The sequence below is a fragment of the Rhodnius prolixus genome, unplaced genomic scaffold (genome assembly GCF_049639745.1).
Source record: "Rhodnius prolixus isolate KJV_2025 unplaced genomic scaffold, Rpr scaffold_16, whole genome shotgun sequence".
Classification (NCBI taxonomy): Eukaryota; Metazoa; Arthropoda; class Insecta; order Hemiptera; family Reduviidae; genus Rhodnius; species Rhodnius prolixus.
The window spans coordinates 784,445-810,803 of NW_027411616.1; the positions used below are offsets into that span (position 1 = coordinate 784,445).

General features: G+C 32.4%; 1 protein-coding gene across 3 annotated transcripts in view; it reads right to left on the minus strand.

Moving 5' to 3' along the window:
- Positions 1-378: 378 nt before the first annotated feature.
- The window catches only part of vri (nuclear factor interleukin-3-regulated vrille), a 92,099-nt gene continuing 66,118 nt past the window's right edge, over positions 379-26,359 (minus strand). For all 3 annotated transcript variants that reach the window (XM_074134491.1, XM_074134490.1, XM_074134493.1), the window contains 2 exons: positions 16,571-16,975; positions 379-13,133 (listed from right to left, as the gene is read on the minus strand). In XM_074134491.1, coding sequence (XP_073990592.1) covers positions 12,317-13,133; positions 16,571-16,959 — 1,206 coding nt within the window. In that variant the 5' untranslated portion in view covers positions 16,960-16,975 and the 3' untranslated portion in view covers positions 379-12,316. The remainder of the gene's footprint in view (positions 13,134-16,570; positions 16,976-26,359) is intronic.

Genomic DNA, 26,359 nt, shown 5'->3' on the forward strand with positions numbered 1-26,359 from the left:
AAATTAACAAATTATATTTTCGTCTGAATTTCAGATACATTCAGGAAAGAAATATTGGTGTATTAAAAATAATTAACTGTTAATTTATATAATAAACATCACTTTTTTTAAAATAAATATAGATGTATATTCTTTTAAATTAGCAGTTTTTTTTTTTTAATTTTACTTAAATAAAAGAAAAAATAGTAAAGACAAAATACATCTAATAAAAGAATAACTATATCACATTTGGAGGCATTCATCACAGAGTTTGGTTTATATTAAATAATTTTATATAAATACATCTTGATTATAATATTCTTAATATTTTAATTGAAAGAAAACATCTTACATGATGAAAAAATATTTTTCCTTTTAAATATTTTTAGATTTACGGTCTATATATTGCTATATATATATATTGCTATATATATATATATATATATATATATATATATATATGTGTGTGTGTGTGTGTGTACATTTAATAAGAAATAACTTTACCAATTTTGATCCTAGGGTAGAAACCATAGGCTGACCTTTGATAGACGTTAAGTCCATCAGCAGGAAATGCTACACAAGAAAAAAGTTTCTTCTTTATAGACATCCGGGCAGCCATTTTAGTAAGGTTTTTCTCCTTCCCTTACTTGATTTCCCTGCTTAATGGGGTATCAGATATTATGAGCTTTAATTGATTAGCAGGATGTCTACCAGTTGGTTGCCAGTCATTTTAGAAAATAAAGCGAGTTGGCTGATAAAATGGCGAAGAAAGCAAACTACCCGTCACCTATTAATAATGGTCACCAAAAGATGGGCGGCCATTCTGGAAGATTAAGTGCCAGGCACTCCTCTAGAAGTCGTGACAACGCTGCATAATTTACTGCAGGTTCGCCTCTTTAAAATTGAATGAGATCCCAAAAGCTCTCCATCTGTTCTAGGTGAGTGCATAATCAAGCTTCTGACAGTCAAGAATTATCCCTGATTATAAATAACGGCGGCACTGATAAATGGCGGCAGAAATCTTGAGTGGAAGTACGATACAATAAATACCTTTTTAAAACAGTGGAAGGCTTAGGGAAAAAAAGATAGATGGTAATGTTTGCATTAGACAGCTGTAAAGGGATGACGAGGATAGCTGGGACATTGCCAAGTTGTGATACTCGCCTAACGGGCAGCAAGGCTTAGAATAAGTTAAAGATGGATTTGGAAAAATTGCTGATACGTTTGGACATTTAAATGCAAAAGTTATGTGCAGAAAACAGAACTTCAGAAGCAACTTTTTTTTCTTTTTTTTTTTTAAATAATTACAACTAAAAAAAAATAACCTCAAAAGGCTCACCCTGAAATATTGCTCTTAAAGATTAACCAACCAAAAATAAGTTTTGGATATTAGTGTTAACATTTTTCCTTAACATTATTATTACTATTTAAACTCCATTGAATCTAAAAAAATTTGAAATAGTAATTTTGAATGGAAGATCTCCAGTTCGAATCCCATTTGTAGCTAATTTTTATTTGTTGGAATAAAATTCTTACGTTTTACAGCTACTTTATAAAATTATAATATATTGCAGATGTAAAAATATATTTAATATTTTCCTTCAGTTCCCGTATCAACAAAATTTGTTTGTGTAAATCATTATTTATAGAAGACCTAGTTTTTTTTTAAATTTTCATATAAACAAATTATTGCTGCCATATCACATATTGTTAATATTTTATCTGGCTTTAATAAAAGCATTTTATTTTGCTGTCATACTTCCTAATCCTTAAGACAGTTTATTAAGCATTTCAAACACTCATAAGTTTTTGCGTTAACACTTATTTGAATATAAGTACAATTATCTTGAAAATTTTGCATTCATGTTACATTGTCTATCTATAAAACAAAGATAATAACGTATTATAATAATGTCTGTCGTAACTGATCTTGTAAATTTCTTCAATTTTTCAGACGTTATGTCAACTATTTAACTTTGTGTTGCGCCACATTGTAGAAATTTATTTCTCAGTCTGATTTTATTTATGGGTATTCTGTTAGGTATTCTTTATTTTTATTTCATTTACCTTTCATTTTTCCATTTACCTATGAGAGATTATGTACGCTTTGTTTAGCCCATCAGCGTAAGTTACAAGTGAACTAGAAGAGGTTCTTTGCGCTAATGTGGAGAAAGTATGGCAAGCATCTGATTTGTAATCTGAAAACGTGTGGAAATATAAAACATTTCATATTTCATTGAAATGATACAGCTATGTAGAAAACTTCATCTGTGGCTGGTTGTGATTAATCATTCCATTGATTAAGAAAAATGAAAGGATGGGGAGCATCATGTAAAAAATGGCTGTTAGAAACTTAACATTGGATGTTGGTTCCTGTAGAGGTAGCTGAGGTTTGCAACTACTATGATTTAGCTTATCATCACAGACACATTCGCATTTTTACATTTGTATGAACAATATCACCTCTACACCTGACGGTAGATGAGGCAGCGAGTAAGTAACATAAGTAAGTAAATGAACAATATCGGCAGAGGGCGGTCCAGAAGAGTTTTGTCTATTTCTACTACACGAATCCAGGTGGATTGTTATGAGGTCATAACAATGTCATTAATGCATGATTTAAATTGAGTAGTCTAACGAAGCTCTGAATTGCCAAGATTTGGCGCTTGATAAAAAACAGTAGTTATAGAGAACATATTTACTTCCAGCCGTAGTGCGTAAAGTATAAGTCTACAACTTACTGAAAACATTTCCCGGGAAACTTAATTAAGTACTCGTGTGAGAGGGGATGGGTAGTAGATTCCTTATAATAATTCAATTTGACTCAAACTTTTGGAGTTTGAAGAAACTTTGTGAGTTAGGACTTCGAGAATAGTAGCATGGGATATTGGGGTAAAAGGAAGAAAAATATTGCCAATTTCAGTCGTACTTTTTTTATATTTTTTGTCAGACTTTCAACCTAGGGACTAGGTCATCTTTAGAGTTGTGGAACGAACATATTTTACGGTGCCAGATTATGTTAATTAAAACAGTTTACGAAAATTATATGCCTTGTGCTTGTAGTCAGGGTGTTTTTTACAATTTTAACATCTAAGGTTGGTGTGTTTTCAGTTCTGACTGTTTCGGTACTGAGTGTGGTCGATTATAAAACTAGGACTGAAATTGGCAATAATTTTTTTTCTTTTTTGGATCAATGATTCAGCCACCAAAAACTGTGAACAACATTCTACGATACTGTTTTTTATCAATTGTTGTTGACACCAGATTTTATTAGTAGGAAGAATGTAATAATGATTAAAAAAAATTAAGATTTTTTTTTAACTTGAGCAATATATCTTGTAAATTGATTTTTTTTTTTAGTAAAATACCCCTTAAAAATTTTTTTTAAAAAAAATATTATATTATTGTTACAGAAATATGCTGCACAATCATTATTGTCTGATTTTTGTAATTTTCTTAACTTCACTGATGACCCTAATTTTATTATTATAAACTTATTTATATATTTATTTATTTAATTTTGAGCTTCACTAAAACAGCACTCTCGTCTTATATTAAAACAAAATATATAAAATCGATTATAATGTCCCAAATATATTAATATAAAAGTTGCAATTTCTTATTTATTTATTTACATGTTTTGGGTAACAGTCCAATTTAAGATTCCTTTATTTCCTTAAAGAATCAATTAACTTCTAAATTCACTGTATTCTTTAAGAGGGAATTTTTATTATGATTAAAACAGTTTACTTCTTACATGCTTTTGTAAGTAATAACTTATTGTAATCTATTTGATGATACTGTTTTTAAACAATTAAAATGTCCTTTCTCTTTTTTGCCTCTTCAAATAGTAATAATAGTAAAAATATTAAAATAAATAAATACATAAATATAAACAGAAAAGATGACTATAACCCGATAGCGCAGCATACATGCTACTTGCGCATTTAAGTCTAGGACTGGGTAAGCCTGTTAACTGGTTGGTACTTTCACAAAGGAATTGTATTTTGAGCTTTACTTTGATATTTTCCTCAAAAAAAATTAGATTCTCGTTGAATAATTTTATGCTTTAAGTAAAAACTGGTTGTATTTAATAAGAGTTTATAGGTTTTGCTAGATTATAAAAGCTATTTAAGAAATTATTGGAGGATTGGAGAAAGTATCAGCTTACGAGGTCTAGGCGGTAGTTGTCAATCCAGATTTTGCTAAGCAACAGGCACCGCTCCATTGCAAGGACTTAGCAAGAGCGAGATACTTTTCATATTAGGCTTTGCATCGGCCGCAACGATAAACTTTACGAAGGTGGTTCATAGGCAGCTTTGGGGCCTGCTAGTGCACACGGCTCACAATATATCCTTGTAAGAAGCGACTTAGGACATTCCTAATTTTTCATATTCTGGTAAGAGGGTATCTGTATTAAACTATTCTGAACTTTTGAAAATGTGGTTACGTCTGCAGGAATGGAAAACTTTTGATTTTTCATAAAATTATTTATGACACTAATTTCCATAGCAGGAAGATGTGTGTTATCTTGTTTTTTAACAAGTAACAAGAATATTACTGCAATCGTGTATGCTGAATAACATATTGCATTGAAAATAAACAAAAGAAAAATAATTTTTATACAAATAAATACAAGGAACTCATACAAAAATTTAATTTTCACTACGAGGGCATGTTCGTGATGTTCTGCGTCTCTCAACACTGTAGAAAGTTCAGAATTATATTTTTCTGGCGAGTCTGTATTTCTGTTTCTAAAAAGGTTGTTTACACGTTGTTGATGAGGTAGCCTCGGACAGAAATTCTAAAACTTGAAAATACCCATGAATTGAAAGATCTATAGAATAGAAATTGTAATTGGATTCAGATTGTCTTTGAAGAAAATTAACTGGACACCTCTTTTACTTTCCAGTTGCCTTCTAGTTGCTGTTTCTAGGCTTAAATACGGCAGCCAAGTCCCCCAGGAATACTAGACTACTTTCAACGTTACATCAAAGTATTTATTCAGCAATGGTTATAGCAAATAAGTTTTTATTTACAAGGTATAGATAAAAAAGTATTCAGGTTGGTTAACTACACAAACAACCTTAACTGATATACCCAGTGCCCTGCTGAGAAGTAGTTGTATGCAACTATTTCAGTGGTTAACACAGGCTATCTTAGTTTGTATATAATACATGCCATTGTTAAAATTGGTAGGTGATTTGAACATGAGAGTTAGTATTACTCCTTCCTGTACGAGTAATAATAGATTATGGCGAGGATCTCAAATAGACAATCTCCCAGCCCCATGAAACGGGCTGTAAAGTTTCTTATATTTAAATGATTGTATAAATTTATTTCTTTAATTTGTACTCACTTTCATGTTTAAGGGAGTTTTAATATTTACAGTCATTCGGGTTTTTTTTGTTTTTTTTTAAACATTATACACATTCTGTTATTAAACAACTTCTTTCTAGATGTAGCGATTCAGCACGTGATAGAACGCGAGGCCATACTTCACTAACTTTACTTTTTTTTAAGGTAAGGGCAAAGAAACCTAAGATTGAAAATGATGAATGTGTAACCGATGAATTAAGAAATATACCAGTAGAATACGTTTCAAAGTGCAGCCTGATTTTTTATAAAGTGATTATTTTTTGTTCCCTACACAGTTTGATGTAACTGGCTTAGAGCGTATTTTGGACGGTAAAATTGGGCATTTATAAGTTCAGTTCAAAAAAACTGCCGTTTTGGATTATGGTCACCTTTTTTTATTTTATCAACTTTGTCAACTCCTTTCATTCTTTCACAGACTGTTTAAAATTTTTATTTTCTTACAGCGCTAATTAGAATAAATTAATCTTTGCAAATTTATTGAAAATCTAAGTACAACATGGAAATTATGTATTCTATCTCTTTTTTTTAAACTATTCAATTAAACAAAGGAAACGTTTCTAAGCAGTTAAACTTAATGAAAACACGGCTAATTGGAATATTAACATGTTTTACTGTAAGAACAAATAAAAAAATACAAGTATAAAATAAAATTAAAAAAATCAACAAGGAGTAAAAGAGAACAATATGTTGGAAGACATCACCAATCCTAAAAATATTCACAAAATTAAAACAAAAAATAACAAATTCTGTTTTAAGAATTGGTTTTTATAAACATTTATGTTAATTATATGTAAATATTTTTAAATTCCTAAGTGCTATTTACATTTATTTTTTATATTACAAATGAATTTTATTTTACAATTTTTTTTCCATTTACATTTTAAGAAAATATAACTTTATTTAGCAAAATAATGATTTTTAAATTTATAATTTACAAGAAATATTTATATACGTATATGTAAATATATAATATATAAATGCGTAATTATAAATATGTTATATTTATAATATGTAATTATTAATTATATATATATATAATTAATTAGTTTCGTTTTGATATCATACTTATGTTTCAAACCAAATAATTTTTTCAAACTGTATATAGTGACTAGTCGGAGGATGCCTACTGAACGGTTTTAAAAGGGAAGGTGCCATTTGAAAAATCTCATTGAAAAGTAAACATGTTTAATTAACTTTTTCCAAGCTCCATCCAACCGTTTTAACGTATTTATAGTTTATTATTATTTTCTTATGTCTGAGTGAAGTTTGAACGATATTAAATGAAATAATATACTGATGAAAGTGTGAACATTCATTTCAAGTGTGAACTTCAGTTTTTTCAAATATTTTGCTAAAGTAGCAAGTTTTTTTTTTTTTTTTAAAAAAAAAGAATCTATTAAATCTAATTATTAATGAAAACGTAAAATAATAATAACAATAATACATTAAACTAAAAATATTCAAATCGGATTATAAGTACGTTGTTTTCTGTCCAATGGTTAGCCCTAAAATGGTGGTGGTTTGCGGTGAAAATAAAAAAAAAGAAAGGGAAGAGTTACATAGTTAATTTTAGGAAATCATATGTTTTCAGTTTATAATAAGTAGTGATATAAAGGGCTATACCTCAACTCTCGAATAATTATTTAATATGCTACAATTAGAAGTACAAAATTAGAATGGCCCACTACCTGGGGGAAAAAAATATTAAAAATAAAATTGAATTTAAGGAAATAGTGAAACCCTATTCATTAAAGCACGTGAAATAGCTACCCATTATAATGTTTAATTGAGCGGTTATCGGGTAGTAAATGTTGCTTGCCTTACATTTCGGAGTAACGAAATTGTAAACACTAGTGAGAGGATGGGGAAGAGATTAGCTTAGTGTTTAGCGAATACTGGATTCCAACGCGGAGATCACGGGTTGAATCCAGCAGCTGGCCTTTAGATTTTTTCTTCCTAGGAGCTTCTTACACTGTCTTCACTTCTTGCCCACTGTCCGGTGATAGTGACGCGGGGCCTATTTTTTTGAAATCTTTCCTGATATTGTCTAATTGTTATGGCAAATGGACAGATGTTTTTCTGGTCAGTTCAGCCGACAAGACTACAAGAATCTTACGCGAGATTTAGGTGCCGGAAGTGTTGGTGAGTGATAATGGAGCACAACTTACTTCAAACGAATTCAAGGGTTTTGTGAACAGAACGGAATTAGACACTTAATATTTTTCTCTTATTACCCTTCTAGTAATAGAATAACGGAAAATACAGTAAAGTCTTTCCAGGCAGCATTATCGAAGCTTTTAAAGGGGAAAAAAGGTCGTTCCATTCATCAAGTTATAGATACATATCTGTTTTCTTACAGATATACAAATTACTTAAGTACAGAACAGTTTCCATCATATATTATTTTTTTTAAAAAAAATCGTACTACTATGGACATTATCTTCATCAATAGAGGGTTTCTGCTCGGACAAAATCAAAGGTCCCTCACTTCAGCAATTGAATAAATCTTTGTGGGCAAGTAAAGAACTACAGAAGGAGAAGAGGCCAGCCATTTAGTAACGGATGAGATAGGGACTTTGAACAACAAGGGACTTTGAGGAAAGGATCGGAACTGGAAATGCGAAATTACTGAGGATATGAGATCAAGATTGAATCAGCGCTAAATGACAAGCATGATCTCTGGAAGAGACATACAAACGAGATAATAAGATAAGACCAAATATATTTTATATTACCTTAATTCTCTTTTGTAATTATTTAAAACACTACAAAACAAAAATAGTAAAGACAAAACTTGGGATATATATATATATATATATACACATTACTTAGTAATAAATATAGTGTTGCTATTGTAAATCAAATCTATCTTCAGAGATAATAGCTAAAGAAATGTATTCCAATGACAAAAATTTTCTGTTATCAATTACGTAGTATCACTAATACAATTTATTCGTCTATTTTTCCAAAAGATTAATTACAAGAAACAACAGCAATGTTATTTATGAGCGCTGCGAATACGTATCCAAAATTAAAAACATGTTAATGAGAAGAAATGCGGTTGCCTTATTTGAGGCGCTGATTTAATAATATGTTTTGTTGAGTAGAAAAACTACGGTTTTTGATGTATGGCTCCAGAGCTAATCAACTCATCCACCTGTTCCTTAATGCAGAGGCCACAAAGTCTGAGAATCCTCTTAGACACACCTATATTTCTTAACAAAAATGTATGGTTGAAAAGTTATGTATAACGGTCAATTAACCTACAAAAAAATACACAAATCAGCTGAAATTTCATTCATACTTCAGATCCTAATTTCTGCCTGTTAGAAAAGTTCGGACAAGCTAATGTGTTTTATTCAAATCTGTCTCAAATTTTTCCCAGTCCTTATCATAGTACTTAAGAGATTTTTAAGTCCTTTAACATATCACTATGTCTTGAAGAATCCTTACAGAGATTTAAAAACACAAATATCCATTGTACTTTTGGAAACTTTATAACGATTGATATCCTTTAAATATTTATACTGCATTGCATATTTTTGAAAATGTATTTATTAGAGCTTTTATATTATTTGTATAGATATACATTATATTTTAAGAATGTAATCCAAGAAGACTGTATTAATATTTAAAATGTGTAACTATGTTATTTTTTTCGGTTAACTACCTGATAAAGTGTAGTACCTATTAATTTATTGAAAGAATAAACTTTAACAGACGTTATCAAGCTTCACACTGCAGTTAAATCTGATGTCAAAAAAAAAAGTGTTTATTACTTGATTATTTCTAATAATAGCGTTTCATTAAAAACATGTGAATCAGTTAGATATCTCCTGTTACAATCAATCTAAATATTGTTCATTTCTGAAGATGACCCAGCCCCTAGGTCGAAATCTTGGCAAAAATAAAGATTGAAATTGGCATTATTCTTTCTTCCTTGTAAATCAATCGAAGTTAAATGACAAGCGCTACTTTTCGCTGAACAAATATATTTTGTAGATTAACAAAGGGTATATAACGTCTAATAAATTCTACAAAATATTAATGAACATGTGTAGTATATTTATTCAAATGAGATCAATTGTTATTAAGTTTCCAAAAGAATAATGGATTTTCAAGTTTTTTAAATATTTTCTGAAAATATTCATTAAAACATTGTTCAAATGCACTTGAAGTCCAAATAAGAAAAGTATAGGGAAAAATTAGAAACAAAATTGAATCAGTTTTTTCGAACTTTTCTATCTGGCTGAAATTACGAGCTGGTGTTTATGAAATATCGGGAACTAGGCTGATTTGTGTGCTTTTTGTCTTATAATCTACCCTTTACAGACGGCAAGTTTTTGTTAAGGAGATTTGTGAACTTTTGGATAGATTTTTCTTTTTGTCCTTTGGTTGGTTTGTAAGTAATATTTAAACTTATTTAAATATTTGGATATCGGGAGTAATTAGGCTGCTTCTTGCCAGGAACAGAGAGATAGAATTTTTTTATTATGCTTTTTAGTTCTAGACAGCCTTCGCATATAAATTTGAAATTAAAGTGATTGGTTTCCTGGAAATACAAATCCAATTATTTTAAACATATCTTTTTAAAAATTTTTTCGTAAAAATAAATAATAAGAAATAAAAAATTATTTCTAACTTTTTATCTTAAAACTGATTATTATTATTATTATTATTATAAGTTTAGGAAAAATCGATAAGATTGTTTATCACAGAATTCTAAATCCTTGAAATGTCTTATTACAGTAGTCCTTACGGTACACAAATTTTCTTTACATTTGAAATAAGCAATACCTTTTAATCATGATTATGTATGAATAGGCCACGGAACTGTAACTACCTTTGGGTGCTTTCCAAAAGGGTGCTTAAAATTGCCCCCAAGAATTCCTCGAATGTAAGTAAATATCACTTAGTATGAGAATGTTGCTAAAATTTGAGAGAGAGAGTGTAATTAAGATGGTAGGAAAAAGATACGGACCGTGAGAAAAGTTATGGGAGAATTATGAGTGAGAAGTTGACGCTACCTGAACCCCAATCGGAATCGTGCTAAACGGGTAACACCGGGTAAGTCCGGTTCAAAGGGTATAAAATAAATTAAACTGCAATTACAGTACTACTCCTTAAGAGGGATAAGAGAAAATGCACTGCGATTATAATACTTCCTCTGAGAGCGGACAGAGTAATTAATATTATGAGCAATTATTTTAGATGGAGCCTCACATATGGAGGAGCTAACTCTTCTCCAAAATATCTTAGCTTCGAGTCCACCAAAAAGCACATTTAAATGAAATTTCTATCTCATTCATGATACCGATTCCTGCGTTTAAGTGCTTCGTTGTTTACAAAAAGAAACGTAACAACAAACAAGAACTATTTCTGTAAACTTCGTTATTTCCCATTTTTCTTTTAAATCAATTTGATGTGCGTTGTAGCAAAAATTATTCTTAGTATCGAGAATACATATGCTCTTTGTCTAAAAGGAAAATTAAGAAAAGAACATTTTTTATAGAAAAGGTAGAAAAAATGGTCAAAGTTTGATGTTTTTATGTTTTTCCACATTAAGTTTTTTCGTGCAGTTTTTGATCCTCTGTTCTCATTTTTTTCTATAGCACTTTAACTATCTGCCCATCTTTATCCGTTCCACCTCCCAGAGATCCGTGTATGCTCGATTAGTAGTAACTGCCTTATAGCGGGTCTGCGAGTCCACTTACTTTTTAAGGAGTAGGCTAAATTAGCAATTTTGTTAAGATGTAATGCAGTCTCCAGTTTCACATTGCAATAATGGAAGTCTCAATACCACTCTGACGATGGAGGAAAGTTTGAAACCGATCAAAATTATGGTAAAGAAAAAAACTTTTTTCTGTAAAGAATTTTGCTGTAATAAATTCACCTGAATTTATAAAACGAATTTTTTAACAAGAACATCATCTCGATTTCAAAGGCTTTCATGTTTAATAAATGCAGTAAAATATTTTTTTGTTCAAAATTATAAATGTTTAAAACTACATTTTTTCCCATGAAAATATGCGATTTTTCAAGTAAATTTTTTTATATAAAGTCTAGAAACGCTCATAGTTTTTTGTCTGTAAAATAATCAATCTCTAATTTTCATATAAAGGTTTTAATGTTTTGTAAACATTGAAATGATATGTTATGAAAAATATCAACAAGACAAAATTTATATATATATAAATATAGCTATTAAGTATATCCAAATGTTAACTACAGTCACGCAGGAAATTTGAAATATAACATTATTGAGCACTCCAAAAAATGTTCATTAAAAAAAATTGTACAATGAGTTCAAAAAGTAATTCGAACAAGTAAAATGGGTTGATAGTATTTTTAAAGGTGCTATTGCTTTTCGAAGCAGTAGTTTTAAATGATTAAATTTGTTAGCGTTAATTAGTTAACTAAAAAAAAGGTATAACAGTTTATAAACAAAAAATCCTCCGTCGAAACTCATTTCTTTTTTTAATTACCCGAAGTACTTTATTTAATAAAACTTCAATATATACATATATTTTAACTGTAGCATAATTTTTTGTTCCCAAAGAGAAAGAAAGAATAGGAGTCGTTAATATTTTTATTGAGAAATTAATTTAAAAAAAAAAAACCGTGACAACGACTGACTCGAACCCCTAGGATCTCTGGCGTGCGAGGTTCAACCTACCATAAATTTCAAAAAGATTTTAGCTCTAATTCTTTATTAATGTTTTCATGGAATTTAGAAAGTTCAAGCGCGCCGGGTTTTTCTGTAAATGCAACAAAAGTTTTATTTATACCTTTTCAATTTTTTGTTTTTGTAATAATTTAATAAGATGATCATGCCCGCACTCCATTTTACTTTACTAATAAATACTGTACAACAATAATCACAAAAAATCATTTACATGCTTAATAAAATATTAATTTACAAAAACAAAATAAAATAAAGGGAAAACAACCAAAAAACCTAATTTATATTAATTGCTGCAGATTTTTTTCTTGTCAGCATGCTCTTCAATGTTGCCACTTCTGAAGCAAGTCTGGCAACCTCTGACTTTAGATGGGTATCGTCCAAATTATCTTCCGTCTCAATTGGTTCTTCTAAAGGAGACGTTGATGGTTGTTCAGGTAGGGTTGTAGCTGGCATTATCCATTCAGCGCCCAACGATATGCCTGAATCTCTCTCATCACTGGAGCCTTCAGTGTCCCATGGAGGGCTTGCTCGGGCTTCTTGTTTAATATTGTGTAAAGATAACAGTGCTGTTGCGGCCACATCTTTATCACCAAGATGGCTTTTATGGCGTAATTTATGCGGCAATGAGACCATATCAACTGGAGTTGTTACGCCAACGTTGACATTACTATTGGCACGTCTGCTTAAATTCAATACAGAATTACTAGCCGCTTCCAAGACGGGTGGATTCAGTGGCGGCAGAACTGGTGGGAATGGAAATGGATACCTTTCTTCTGAGTACTGATCTTCTGGATACATGTTCAAGGCCAGTGGTGGAGATGGATTAGCTTTGTGTATAACTGGCGTGGGTATTGGTACAGAATTCGGTTGGAATATTATTGGCGGTGATATATTGTTGTTTATTTTGGCCCTTTTTGTAATACTAAGTACTTGATCATTTGTAGGCAATGTGGCCATCACTTGTTCCACATTTACCACGGCCTCACCACTGATACCATATTTATCTTTGATAGCAGCTAGTTGTGCTTTTAAAAAATGATTTTCTTTACTCAATTCAACCACTCTCTGCTCTAATATCATATCATTGAATCTGAAACAATAATTGTTTTTATTAAAGTTTATCAAGAAAACATATTTACAACACACCTTTTTATTGGTAAAATTTTATTAGAGACCCCACACATTACGACGACCACATTCTATACACAATATTTACACTTGAGGGAAGCATGATGAATTTTTTATGAATATTAGGTTATAATTAATCTGGGTTAATATAGTTTTCTTCAACTACATTCTTAATCTAGGAGCTCTTCCCACAATGTTGGATGTACGAGAATGCACTATAAAGTAGATAAAGATGTGCACATTTTTAGGACAGCCAATCAATTATTTAAGTATTTTACTACTAGTACTATAATAATTATTGTTGAATAATTTACTTGTTATTAATTGCGTGTTATTTCTGTTTGAAAACCACTAATATTAACCGTTCTATATCTCATAAACGGTAGTCACTAGAACATTGCCATTGATAATAGTTATTTAGCTAACTTTTTTCTACAATTCGGAAAAGAATTCATTGAACTCAGCTATATAAAGAGGGATATAAAAGCTTGAAGGAGCGTTCGTTGATAAATGAAAACTACAAAAAATCTATCCCAGTCATTCTCATAGGTAGGTAAGCAACTACCCAGATCTAATAGATTTCGAGAAAAAAGTTGCCAGAAATGGGAAAAACGGCATTCTCCGAAAATGTTGTTGTTTTTGAAGGGTAAAATTAGGTGTTTTCGAAATTTGTTCAAATTTCAAATGTTTGTATCTCTTTTTTCATTTATCAGAATTCAATGAATACTTTATCGAATTGTGGAGGAAAGTTAACTGTACAACTGGTATAAATTGCAATGTTTTAGTGATCTCCTGGCCAGAATTTGTAATTTTCTGGCGATACGACATCAAAAGGGCAGATTGGCTCGCATATGTGGGTTAATGAGGGTTGGTTGGAGACTCACAAATCCATCCGTCTCTGGTGGAATTCAAAATGTAAGGCAGCCAATGCGTCCAAAAAATCAGGGTCACCAACCTGCTTTGTTGAACAGAGCACTGAGTGGATTTAGCATGCTCCCAGCTCGAGTGTGTTAACCAGTATGTACCGAAAAAGGGTTGTGAGGCGCTAACAACCGCCGTAGTTTAAGCGACCCTCCAAAAAATGCATTTCTTAATTTGAATATAATCAACCGACCGGAAATATCACCAAAGGCACGGATTTATCAGTACTGGAATAAATATTTATATCGTTTATAAATGTATAGATGTATATTATATTCGTCTACCCGATTAGAATTTGGGATCGGCCACTGATCTTTGCCGTTCTAGAGTAGGCATCTTTTTGATAACTGGTGGTGGAGATGGTTGAATCTCTTAATGAATGTTTAAAAAACTTCTCTTTTAAAGTTTTCCAAATGAGTTATAATATCTCGCGGTCATTTTTCCTACAGTGTGAAGACCTTTCCCAAAATAAAATAATTTTTTTGTCTCAAAATATTCGTGACCCACCAAACCGTAATTTAATTCAGTTGTTGTCCATCTTGATTTCTTTAAATTGGAGTTTGAGCTACTAAAAACATAATCTCTCTGTGAGGATCATACAAGTACCGCTGCAGCATTATGTTATGTTAGATCTATTTCTGCCAATTTGCTTAAAAATAAGCTTCTTTTGTGTTTCGATTACAAGTCCGACCCTTCCCCAGGTGTCTTTCTTTAGTCTCAACATAGATTAAGGAAAGTATTGCGATCATAAAAATTTTTCGATTTTGAGTTTTACAAGAAAATTTTGAAGAAAATTCCTCAACCAGAACTATTTCTTTACTGAAAGGGTTTTCCAGTTTTCTTTTTGGCAATTTTCGCTCTAAACTTCTTGTATAACTTCATTCACATATATCTATAATTTTATTCTAGCGAAAACATTTTGTTTTGAAGAATAATGGTTGATTAAACGATAAAAGGTAAACAAATCAGCAAGTTCCCCAACATTTCATTCATAGTACTTCAGGTCGTAATTTCAGCCATTTAGAAACGTTTGAAAAAGCATGTGTTTTTTATTTAAATTTCCTCATTTTTCTGAACTGATTTCTGGTTACCTATTGGGGCTTTCTGTGTATTTTAACTTAAATATGTTCTAAGGCGAAGGCATAATCCTTATAGAAGATATTAATACCAAATAAAAATCCATTGCACTTTCGGAAACTGTATAACAATTGATATCTTTTAAGTAATTACGCTAATTTTTTTTTTATTTTTTAGATATCATAGTACCTTTTGATGGACAGTTTCATGTACCTATATTTTTTTTCCAAAATAGAAATAAAATGTTCACAGCCGCTTCGAAAATACTAAAATCTAGGAATTTTATTCTATTACAAAAAGGCACTTATAAAGATGGATATACTCTTTATTTTAAAGAATATTTGAGGATTGCATCTCCTGTTGGAAAGAGAAAAAAATTGGTAGAGTTGGAAAATTCAAAACCTTTTCGTGCAGTTTTTCACGATCAATTCGTATTAAATTGTCGTACCGGACTGTTTTGTAATACATATTCACTTTAGCGAAACCATTTTCGAAAGCAAAACTGCAGTTTCGATCTGCTAATTTTCTTCAAATTTGAAATTTTTGCTAAGTTTTTATTCCCAACTAACCCTTAATTGTTAATTCCACACTGAAGCGGCACGTTAATGGAAGTCCCATTGTCAATGTGTGCCTTATTCGGTTCTGGTAAATTGATTTAAATCTAAACCTTATAGCCACGTCTCTAAAGGCGAAAAATAAAATTTTAACTTTCTGAGATTTTCGTTTTTGACTTTGTTTTTGGTGGATACATACACATGACAACTCTTAAAAACCACTGGTTAAAAGAGGCAAATATTGTACTTATAAAGTACGTTTCTTGCGTGGATGGGGAATCAGAGATTTGCTTAGTGACATTTGAAAGCAAAGGGGCATTGATTTTTATTAATTGCTGCACTTCTATCAGAATACTGTGGCGTCCGAATTGCGCGTGCGCTTTCAGAATGCGATGCCTCTCCACTCACTGGTAATGTAGAGTGCGCATTTCCACTGCCAGGTTTTGAATTTGACTACTTTTCTAAACTTTTATTATTTATTTTGATTTTATGTTTACTCTTTCCCCTTTTTATTCATCTTTCTAATTTTCATTTACAAGTAAACTTTTTTCCAAAATGTTATTCTGAGATCTCTGTCTTAGCCAAATGTACATTCATCAAGAATGTGATTAAAAATATCAATATTAAAATTTATCAAATCATTAAAAACTATCTAATAAGTGATATGAACGCTCATCTATCTAAAATATTACTTGAGAGGTAACTTAGAGAATTGTAGAGAAAAAAAGTTAGTGGCTGTGAACTGATTTTTTTAAATCTTTAAAAACATTAATTGTCGTACTTAGGGGACCTCTAAGATCGCAATATTTCTACTTTAAGGAAAATTAAGAATCAGAAGGGAGCTAACCTTCTTTTCTCCCTAGATCGCTTGGCCGCTTCGTTATTTCTCCTTCGCCGATCCCAGTAACTCTCATCTTTCTTATTGTCTGGGATGAATTCCCTTTGCTTTCTATGTGAAAATAAATCCTTTCTAGCTAAGGAGTTCATTTCGTAGGATCCATTTTGGCAGTATTCACCAGTACCCTGGACGCCATCATGTTCTGCACTGGCGGTGGTGGTAGCAGCTGGACCATTGCTGCTCATTTCCACAGAGCCAGGACCATCGATAACATAATAACCAGTTGGCAGAGCCATGCTTCCCGTGTTGGAACTTGATGGTGTGGAACCATTTAGCACTGGAGTTTCACCATTCAGCGGTGAGCTACTTTGCCGTTCCATGTACTCTGCTACCATCATCTGGAACGGTTCGCAACTGAAACAGAAAAATTAAATAAAATGGAGTAAATTAACATCAATAATTTGATTTAAAAATTAGCTAGAGGTATCTCCACCAAAGAATCCTGCCAGACCTGTGATATATGCTTGTGAATGACACTGCGATTTCCTGACTATAAAAACTGTATTTTGATTTGGCATGGCATTAAGAATGATGTTCATATCTATGGCTATACCTGCGGCTTCTTGCTAACGTTAAATCTTCTGTTTTATCTCAATTGAATGCGAGTACTTTATGCACAAGTCTATAATTTCAAACGTTAGGGATACCGCGAAAACATTCAATTATTATGAACTTTTTCGCAACTGAAAATTAATATTAATAACAACGAAAAGCATGGAATAAGGACAAAACGGACTTTAGTGTCACAGGATAGTTTGATATGCTAGTCATGTTGATTCTAAGATAAACCAAACGACGATTTCAACGGAATACTTAAATGAGAGGGGAAACTTCTTCATTAGAGTGCCATCATGTGTTAAAATGATTTGCAAACGGTTGATATACTCAACGAAAACGTTTTCGTATCCTTTGTTATTGATACATTCATTATCTCCAGCTTGATTCTCCTAACAAAACCATTAGCAGCTTCAATACGCTATTTCTTTACACTATCTACGTTCTAAGGTTCTCAATTTCAAAATCTAAGAACTTCCTGCCTAGCCTACGTTCAAATGGTGATCCATCAAACGCAGTATCGGAAAATTGTGATATTCGTAAGAAGTTGTCTCCAGTATTCTAGTTCGATTGCTCCTGTCTTGTTCTGCACTTAAAAGGTTTATACAGATCTACAGATTAAATGCCCTTTCTTGACTGATTGCCAAGATGGTTTGTGGCTACAGAGCCAGGATCTTTGGGTTAAATCAGAGATTTTCTCTGGAAGTTACTTCAGTCTTTTAGGCTGACATTTATGACTGGAATTAAAAACCTACGCTCTGGAATACCTGCCAAGATGCCTTAATGATAAGAAGCTTCTCAATTTTTCGTAATGAAAAAGAGTAGAGCTAGAGGCTTGAAAACTACCTCGGCCCTTGTGTTTGGGAATGCAGAGAGAGGCAATAAGGTAATCTCTGAATGGGTGTCGGGTCATGCTCGCATCCGTTGTAACGAAATTACTGATCTGATGACCAGAGGAGCATCCATTCCAGTCCTTGCTATAAGTGAACGACTCTTGGAGGTGCACCAAAGCCTAGTACAAAATTCAAATAACCCCTCTCATTGAGTAGATAGATGGATGTCTTTATTTTATTTCACTCATTGATTATATCACCAAGGAAATTTTGGAAACACCATTTCTTTTTCTTCTAATTTAACATTTGTTTAATGCAAACATTTTTCTCCAGATTGTAGCGTCACGTAAGGTTATAGTGATGAAATAAATGATGACTAATTTCGGAAATATTATCAGGAAAACTAACTTCTACTCTCTCTGTTATATATCAGTGAAAGTTTTTTTTCGTACAAGAGGAGTTGAGGCGTACTTTGGTAAGGCCGTCATGATTTCGATTAATTGCAAGGCTCTTAGAAAAAGTACTGCTTTAAAGGAAAGCCTACCCACCCAAATGTCCTATAAAAAAATTTATATATACAGGTTGAACCAGTAAGTATTGTCCATAGGCCTACTGTCTGTAGTACATCTAAAGTGAAGTTCAATGAGGTATTGACCAACTTCATATTTTCCACTGTTCTTGAGTGACGTCACTTTAATTTTTTTTTCTAAAATTATTACTTTTTTCCAATAAAAATGTTATTACTCAGAAAGTTTTAGTCCGAATTCGATTTTGATGACACGGTTAGAAAGACAGATAAATTTTCTAAAAATTGATACTATTTCGAAGCATAAGTTATTCTCAAAACAGCCTCAATCTTCCTCCGAATGCTGGAAAAATAAAAGTAATCGAAATTTTTAAGAAAACTCATTAGGCCCTTATGTGATCATTATCTGACCTAGGTGCTGGCACTTTTTATAAAAGTTTCCTTGTTTAATGGGCTTTCAAACGGTATATCATTTTCCAGGATTCCTTTTATCTTCGCATGAGAAATTACGCTTGTTTTACAAGAAAACGTGTTCACGAACACTCAACAGTGTTAGTTATCAAGTTGTTTAATTCATTGAAAACTCTTTTAGATGGACCAGTAGTCAATTTTTAAAGTAGATTGTCTTAAAATAAGGAAGTCAAAGGTTACAAATTGCACTAAAAAAAAAGAAAAGTTACTTCTGATCTCTCTGAAATATTTGAGAAAATGTTAAAAAATATTTTAAACAAGTACTATTTTTATAAACAAAAATTCATATAGTTTGTATTTACTCCAAATTACAATTTCACACACAATTAAACTGTTGAAAAAGAAAAGAAAGTGAATAAACCTTAAACCTTTTTTTTTTTTTTAAGTGCCATTTGTGACTTTAGACTTTCTTATTTTAAGACAATCTACTGTAAAAATTGCCTACTGGTCCATCTAAAAGAGTTTTCAATGAATTAAACAACTTGATAACTAACACTGTTGAGGGCTCGTGAACACGTTTTCTTGTAAAACAAGCGTAATTTCTCATGCGAAGGTAAAAGGAATCCTGGAAAATGATATACCGTTTGAAAGCCCATTAAACAAGGAAACTTTTATAAAAAGTGCCATAAGGTTCTTAACAGCTACATGGTCTTTCACCCGCCAGGTCCATGATAGATCGGGTCAGCTCATATTTGTCTGAAAGATGAATCATATTCTAGAGCAGGGGTGGGCAATCTTTTTCTGTAAAGGGCCACACAGGGGTATTGGTTTATTACCGAGGGCCGTAAAAGGTTATTGGTTTATTACCGAGGGAGGGCCGCAGTATATATATATATTTCTTTTTATATTTATTTCGGGTTCTTATTAAGTAATTGTTTTTATCTATTTATAATATAGATTATTAATTAAAATGAAATTTATTAACAAATCAACAAAAAAACGGCATTAGTTACTTCTACGAAATTGCTTCATCATTTTTTCTATTAAAAGCCAGACGAGATAAAAATAATGCGATTGCATTCACATTTATATATCCCCATAAAACAAATAACTAGAGAAGAAGCGAAAATCCGCACTTCGTGGGCGACAACACGCTTTGTGCGGGTGTAAAAATGGCGTACTAAAAGTCGAGTGATCATACAAAGAAAGAGCGCGGATTACTAATATAAGATTTGAACGCTGAGACAATAATTGTACTAGCGAAAATTACCAAACTTTATTAACATAAAATTTGAAATATTTTATGATTTCAATGTTTATTATTTGCCGTTTTGTGCCGCGGGCCGCAGGAAAATGTTAAAAGGGCCGCACTTTGCCCACCCCTGTTCTAGAGAATAAAGCGTATCCAGATTCTGACTCTTGCCTACTTTTGAAACTTAGTTTACTAAATTTATTACAATAATGGACCCGTTATATAACGAATACGTATTGTATTTAAGTAAGATTTAGTATGGTAGAATGTTGTATGGTAGTGGTCGGTATCTACATGCCCCCACTGCGTATCCTTCTTAGTATACGTTGTGTTGGGGGTATATACTATTGTTTGTATGTGTTCATAGTTGGAAGTGGTCAAGAGATGATTCATTCTTTTTTTTTTGAAGACGTTTGGAGAAGGGGGAGGCTACAATTAGAATGTGCCCTCACTTATTTATACCTCGCAACGTTATGTAATTCTAATCCAATTTCTCACTTAAAAGTAAATATTTAATGCATCTTCCTTCAACGTATATTATAAAATTGTTTTATTTATTTATTGTTGCATCTTTAAAAAACAATACTATTATATTATTGTAATTATAATATACTGGATAGGAATGTTATAATTCTTATTGACCAGTTTAAGAGGAATGGTCCATCTTGTTAATAAATAGAGATTCAATTTAGGTCCTTTATTGTTTAAGAGTTTTATGAACGACAATACTGATATAATCCTTAGATATATGATGTCGACTCGGTAAGCTTTCCTTAATTTGGTATTCGAGATTGAGGACCACTGGTCTAAACTGTTCAGAGCTAGCGAGATCTTATTGAAACTAACCTGCTCTTAATTGAAATACGCAATATGCGGTCCATGTGTAGTTCAACATGCAACCACCACGACCACAATAAATTTTCCTGAAAGAACAACTTACACCCCTCTCAAGATCTTTTAGCCTCTTCTAAAGATTTATTTCAGATGATAATGCCACTTTAAAATTTTTAAACGATGCAATTAAGTTTGCCTTAAAAACAACGTTCGAATCAAATTCGAAACCAATTGCAGAGATATTGAATCGTTGAAGTAAGTTATTAAGGTCAAGTATAATAGCGCAAGGTAAAAAAAAAAAATCATAATCAACTAATGAAGTTTGATATCTGATTTAAACTCACGTAAATTTATGCGCATACTTTAAAATCACAAATCAACTAATCTACTTAGTGAGGTCACCACTATTTGATCGAATGATATCATCGGAATTATTTATTTCATTTTGATTTCTTTCTGTGCAAGAGGTACCGAAGCTTTTAGAAGCATGAATTTAATAAAATATAATAGCGCCTTAGCCACAATAAGTCATCTAATCATCCTATTAAGTCTTGTGGCGCTGGGCCTGACGACTTGGTATTGTCTGCATTCGATTCTTGTTACCAGTGTTTCTCTTCTTTGTTTCTTACTGTTATTTATTTACTTTTGAATTTAAAGCGCGCCTACGTCTGCGTTAATTGGCACCCGGAACTCTTTCCAGTGCACTGCCTCTTAAGATACCACCTGTCCATCAACGGAGAGTGAGCCCGCAGATCTAAGATGTATTTTGGTGCCGGATTCGATTGCCTTGGCTTTTGTCTAATGGTTTTTGATGAGAAATGAGTATGTTTGCCCATAATTACATTACATATATTAAAATTGGCATTACTTTGCTATTTTTTGTTATAGTTACAACGGTATTTGTAGTTAGTTGTTAATGCATGCTCTTAATTAAAACAAGTAAAGTAATCGCCTGTTTTTTCAGGCGGGGCTTAACGTCCAACTACCAATTGGTGTCGTGGACGGAGGCGACTAGCAAACATACTTTAATTAAAACAAAATACAAATAAAAATGTTCTCGGTAGTTTACATAACAAATTTAAGATTTTGTGAAATATTAAAATTTTTGTCAATATACTTGTCAAGGATACTACAATATTTAAAAGGAAAAGTAAAAAAATGAAAACGGCTTCCTTCGTATCAAAACTGAAGGCAGCCAGGTTATTACAAAAAGTTATATTTCAAACGTTAACGGATTAAAAACGTCGGAAGATGAGCAAATCAATTAATAGACATATGTAAATGGCTGTTATTTATTCCAGCAACAACGGAGTTTTTAATGGCTTGCATTAAATCTGTTCTAGAACAGTTGTACAACTGTAAACTGAATTGTATGAGAGTTGATCGTATAGTACTGCACGAAAAAGCGTAATATTAAAAAAGAAGCCAAGTTGAAAATGTTTTCCTATTTTCCAATAAAAGTTACAATTCCTAAATTTTCATCAAATTAAAGAGCATGTCGTTTAAAAGAGAAATTTTATACAACAATACAGACCGAATAAATTTCGAAAAATGTTACAAAAAATGGCATTTTCAGAAATTAGGCGTGAACTGATTTTCATGAATAAAATGTCATTCGATTCGAAATTTCATGCCTTTTGGAGGTCTCGACGTTGTTCACACTATTGGAGAGGGTTAGCCCTAGATACGTTAGGTTTCTTCTAAATCTGTTATTAATAATAACTCTCTAAATCTTCTCATGATTTTGATAAAAAGAATACTAATTCAGAACGTCATACCATCTCACTCTGACTTCTATTCAGAGAAAATACTGCTACGGTGCATTTCTGTTACGGAAAGTGTTGTAATTATGCTTAATTTCTCTAGCCCTTCTCGGGGATAAGTATTAGTTATCGCAGCTTAATTTCTCATACACCGCTTGCATGCACAGTATACTCGTATGTACGCACAGATAATTTATTGAAATGTTTTATTAAAAAGTATTATAACAATATAGTGGAGGCTTTGCAGGGTTAGGGTAAACTAAAGTGTAAGAGAAGCATTAAAAATAATCTACTTGGACTGGTAAAGGAATTCGAGTAGATGGTTCTTGGTTGAATCACTTAGACTTTGCAGATGACGTCGTTCTAATTGCTAAAGATGGAAGAGAATTGGAAAAAATGGCTAAGGAATTAATGCATCAATGTAAACTGATTGGTTTGACTGTAAACCCGTCTAAAACCCAACTCATCACTTTTGGCTGTCCACCGGAAGATCTGGTTGTGAATAACATCCAGATAAAGAGAGTTGAAATGTTATCTCGGTCACAAGATAAGTTCAGAAGGTCAGTTTCCTGAAATATCCAGAAGATGCATTCTAGATTGGAAAAAATGTGTGCCCTTAAACACTTCTTCAAATCCCATGCTGATGTTAAACTTAAGGTTAAGCTTTGGGAAAAACTTGTATTGCCCGTAATAACTTATGGCTGTGAAGCCTGGACCTTAGTTGCAAGAACAATGAATAAATTGAGAATAACTGTAGGAGCAATGGAGAGATATATGCTGGGCATAACAAAGAGGCATCGGAAAAGGAACATTTGGGTTAGAATCATAACGGAAATGATTCACATAATAGAGAGTTGAGAGAACTGAGATAATAGAGAGAATTGAAAGTGGCGAGAATGAAGTGGAAATGGGCAGGACACATTATGTGAGGAGAGGTAAGGTGGGCGAAGATGCTAATAGAGTGGACTCCTAGGTTGTGGGAAAAATGAAGAGGACGTCCAACTACCGTTTGGGATCAGGAAATGAAAAAGATTTGTGGCGGAGCGACCTGGCCTAGGGTAGCTAGAGGCAGAACAGAGTGGAAGTGAATGACGAAGTGTTTTGCGGAGTATGGGCAAACGAATTTTCATAGATTAAATTCACATTCAGTTTTTTTTTTAGTTTCTGTTTTATATATTATTCGTTTTTGTGCCTAATTGTTTTTCTAAGACACATAAAGTCATTGAATTACAACTAAATAAAACCTCAGCTAAGGCTGATTTTGTGTAAATATTAAAAAATAATAATATTACTAACATTTAGAATGTAAATAAAAAGGGAAAAGAATATATTTTTAATTTCTGAATAATGCAAAAAAGTTCGTATAATTTTATTGTATAATTTTTTACACAAATAAAGGTTTATTATTATTATTATTATAATGATAGTGTAAATTCCCTTACCCCTTTTAAGAAATAGTAATGTATATTTTCACACTTTTAGTCTGTAAGTATTAGGATTTCAAAATGACCCGATAAATGTAGGGCGAGCTGTACAAATTATTTTAGGGCGTTTATTTTCAGTTCAATAATCCCTAACGATCTAATGAATGTGGCGAACGATATGTCTTAAATTTAGGGCGCGTAATGAACTATGAAAAGTGTAATTGTTATTATCTTTTAAACTAGTTGCCCGAAAAATTAATCACTTACTCATATAAAGAAGTTAATATTATCATTATCTTAAGCAGTTAATGAATGCTCCTTAAGCTGCTTGAAATCCAACAAAATGCATGCCGATACCATTCGCTATCTTTGAAGAAAAAGTTCTAAACATTTCCGATTTAGCTGGTCGAATTTATATGAATTTCCTTTTACACGTCATCTTGGAGAATGGACACTACCACCAACAGACTTACTCTTGCAATAGACTAACAAAATTATCAGACATAATAATACTCTCATTCCGTGGTCTACCCACGTGAAGTACTTAGGGCTAACTTTAGACAACAAACTGACTTTCACTACGCACGTACAGGACAAAGTAAACGCAGGCAAACTGGACTACACGACTATTATTTCCTCTTCCCTCACGTGACTCCAAAATGACTGTGACCAACAAACTCCTCCTCTACAAAGTGGTCATTAGGCCGATGTTGCTCTACGCCTGCTCCGCCTGGAGCCTGACTTGTAGTAGCAACATCAAGCAACTTCAGTTAACGCAAAACAAATTTCTCAGACTCGCAACAGACTCTCCACGACGTACTAGAATTGACTCACTCCACGAGACAGCGTCCATTATCCCCGTACACTCCTATATCCAAAAATCGTCTGCTCAAACTCCTTTCCATTCTAGACTGCCATCCTAATCCACTCTGCCGCGACATAGCCTCCTACGATCCTTCTATATTTATATTATTATCTATTTTGTTCTGAGGAATTCCTCATACAAATGGAGGTGAGTGACGAAACAGAATATTCCAAAACTCCTTCTACAACATACAGACACAAAAGACTAAAACATATTCTCCTCTAACTTTCTACACTAGCAGCAGGTTTTTCCTCTCCCTTTTTCCCTGCATTCCTATCCTGCTCATTTAACCTTTCTCGTTCCTCACTTGCTATGAAGGTTAAAATGTATATACATTACACTTCATTATCTATTTTATGTATAGTACCCTAGAGTTTGCACCACCGTCGGCAATAATGAATGACCTAAACAGTTCCATCCTAGGCGCATTATCCCTTTTTCACAATTATTTTTATTGGAGGAGATAGTTAATCGGACTATTTTTTAAGTTTTTCTAGAAAAAGTGTATTTTTACTTTTCTTCAGGAAAATAAGATCAGGGGATTCCTGAGTGAAGTGCAATCGCAGGTACCCTATAAATACCATGTCAGAACTACAAACGGTTTTATCAGTTACATTCAAACAGTACGGTAGGACATTTGTGTAAGGGTTGACCTACACGAAAAAGCGTAACGTTGAAAAACACCCAACTTTTATAATTTTATTCTTTTTATATAAACGATAAAATTCCCAAACACTCAGGAATCCCCTGATCTTATTTCCTGAAGAAAAGTAAAAAATACACTTTTTCGAGAAAAACTTAAAAAATAGTCCGATTAACTACTCGTATCTCAACAACGTAGCACCTAAACGCGCGAACCGATTTTCATGAATGAGGTGTCATTTGATTCGGAATTTCATGTAGATGTGCCTTTTAGCGGTCTCGATGCTGTACATTCAATGTGAGAGGAGTTAGCCCCATGTATGTAAGGCCCCCCACTAAAACTATTACTTCTAACAACTCTGTAAATCTACGCCAGATTTTGATGAAATTTAGCAAGAAGAAGAATTTAGAATGCGTGACATTTAAGTGCCATTCTGCTCTTAGACCTACTCAGGGGGAGTGTTGCAATCAGGCCGTATTCGCAGTTTAAATTCTCTTTGCCCTTTTTGGGAGAAGAACTGTAATTGCAGATAATTCTTCTTTCCCTTTTTAGAAGAAGTTATTGTGATCACAGCTTAATTTTTCTTATATCCCTTAAGAGGAAGTAATGTTATCACAATTTATCTCACCGCT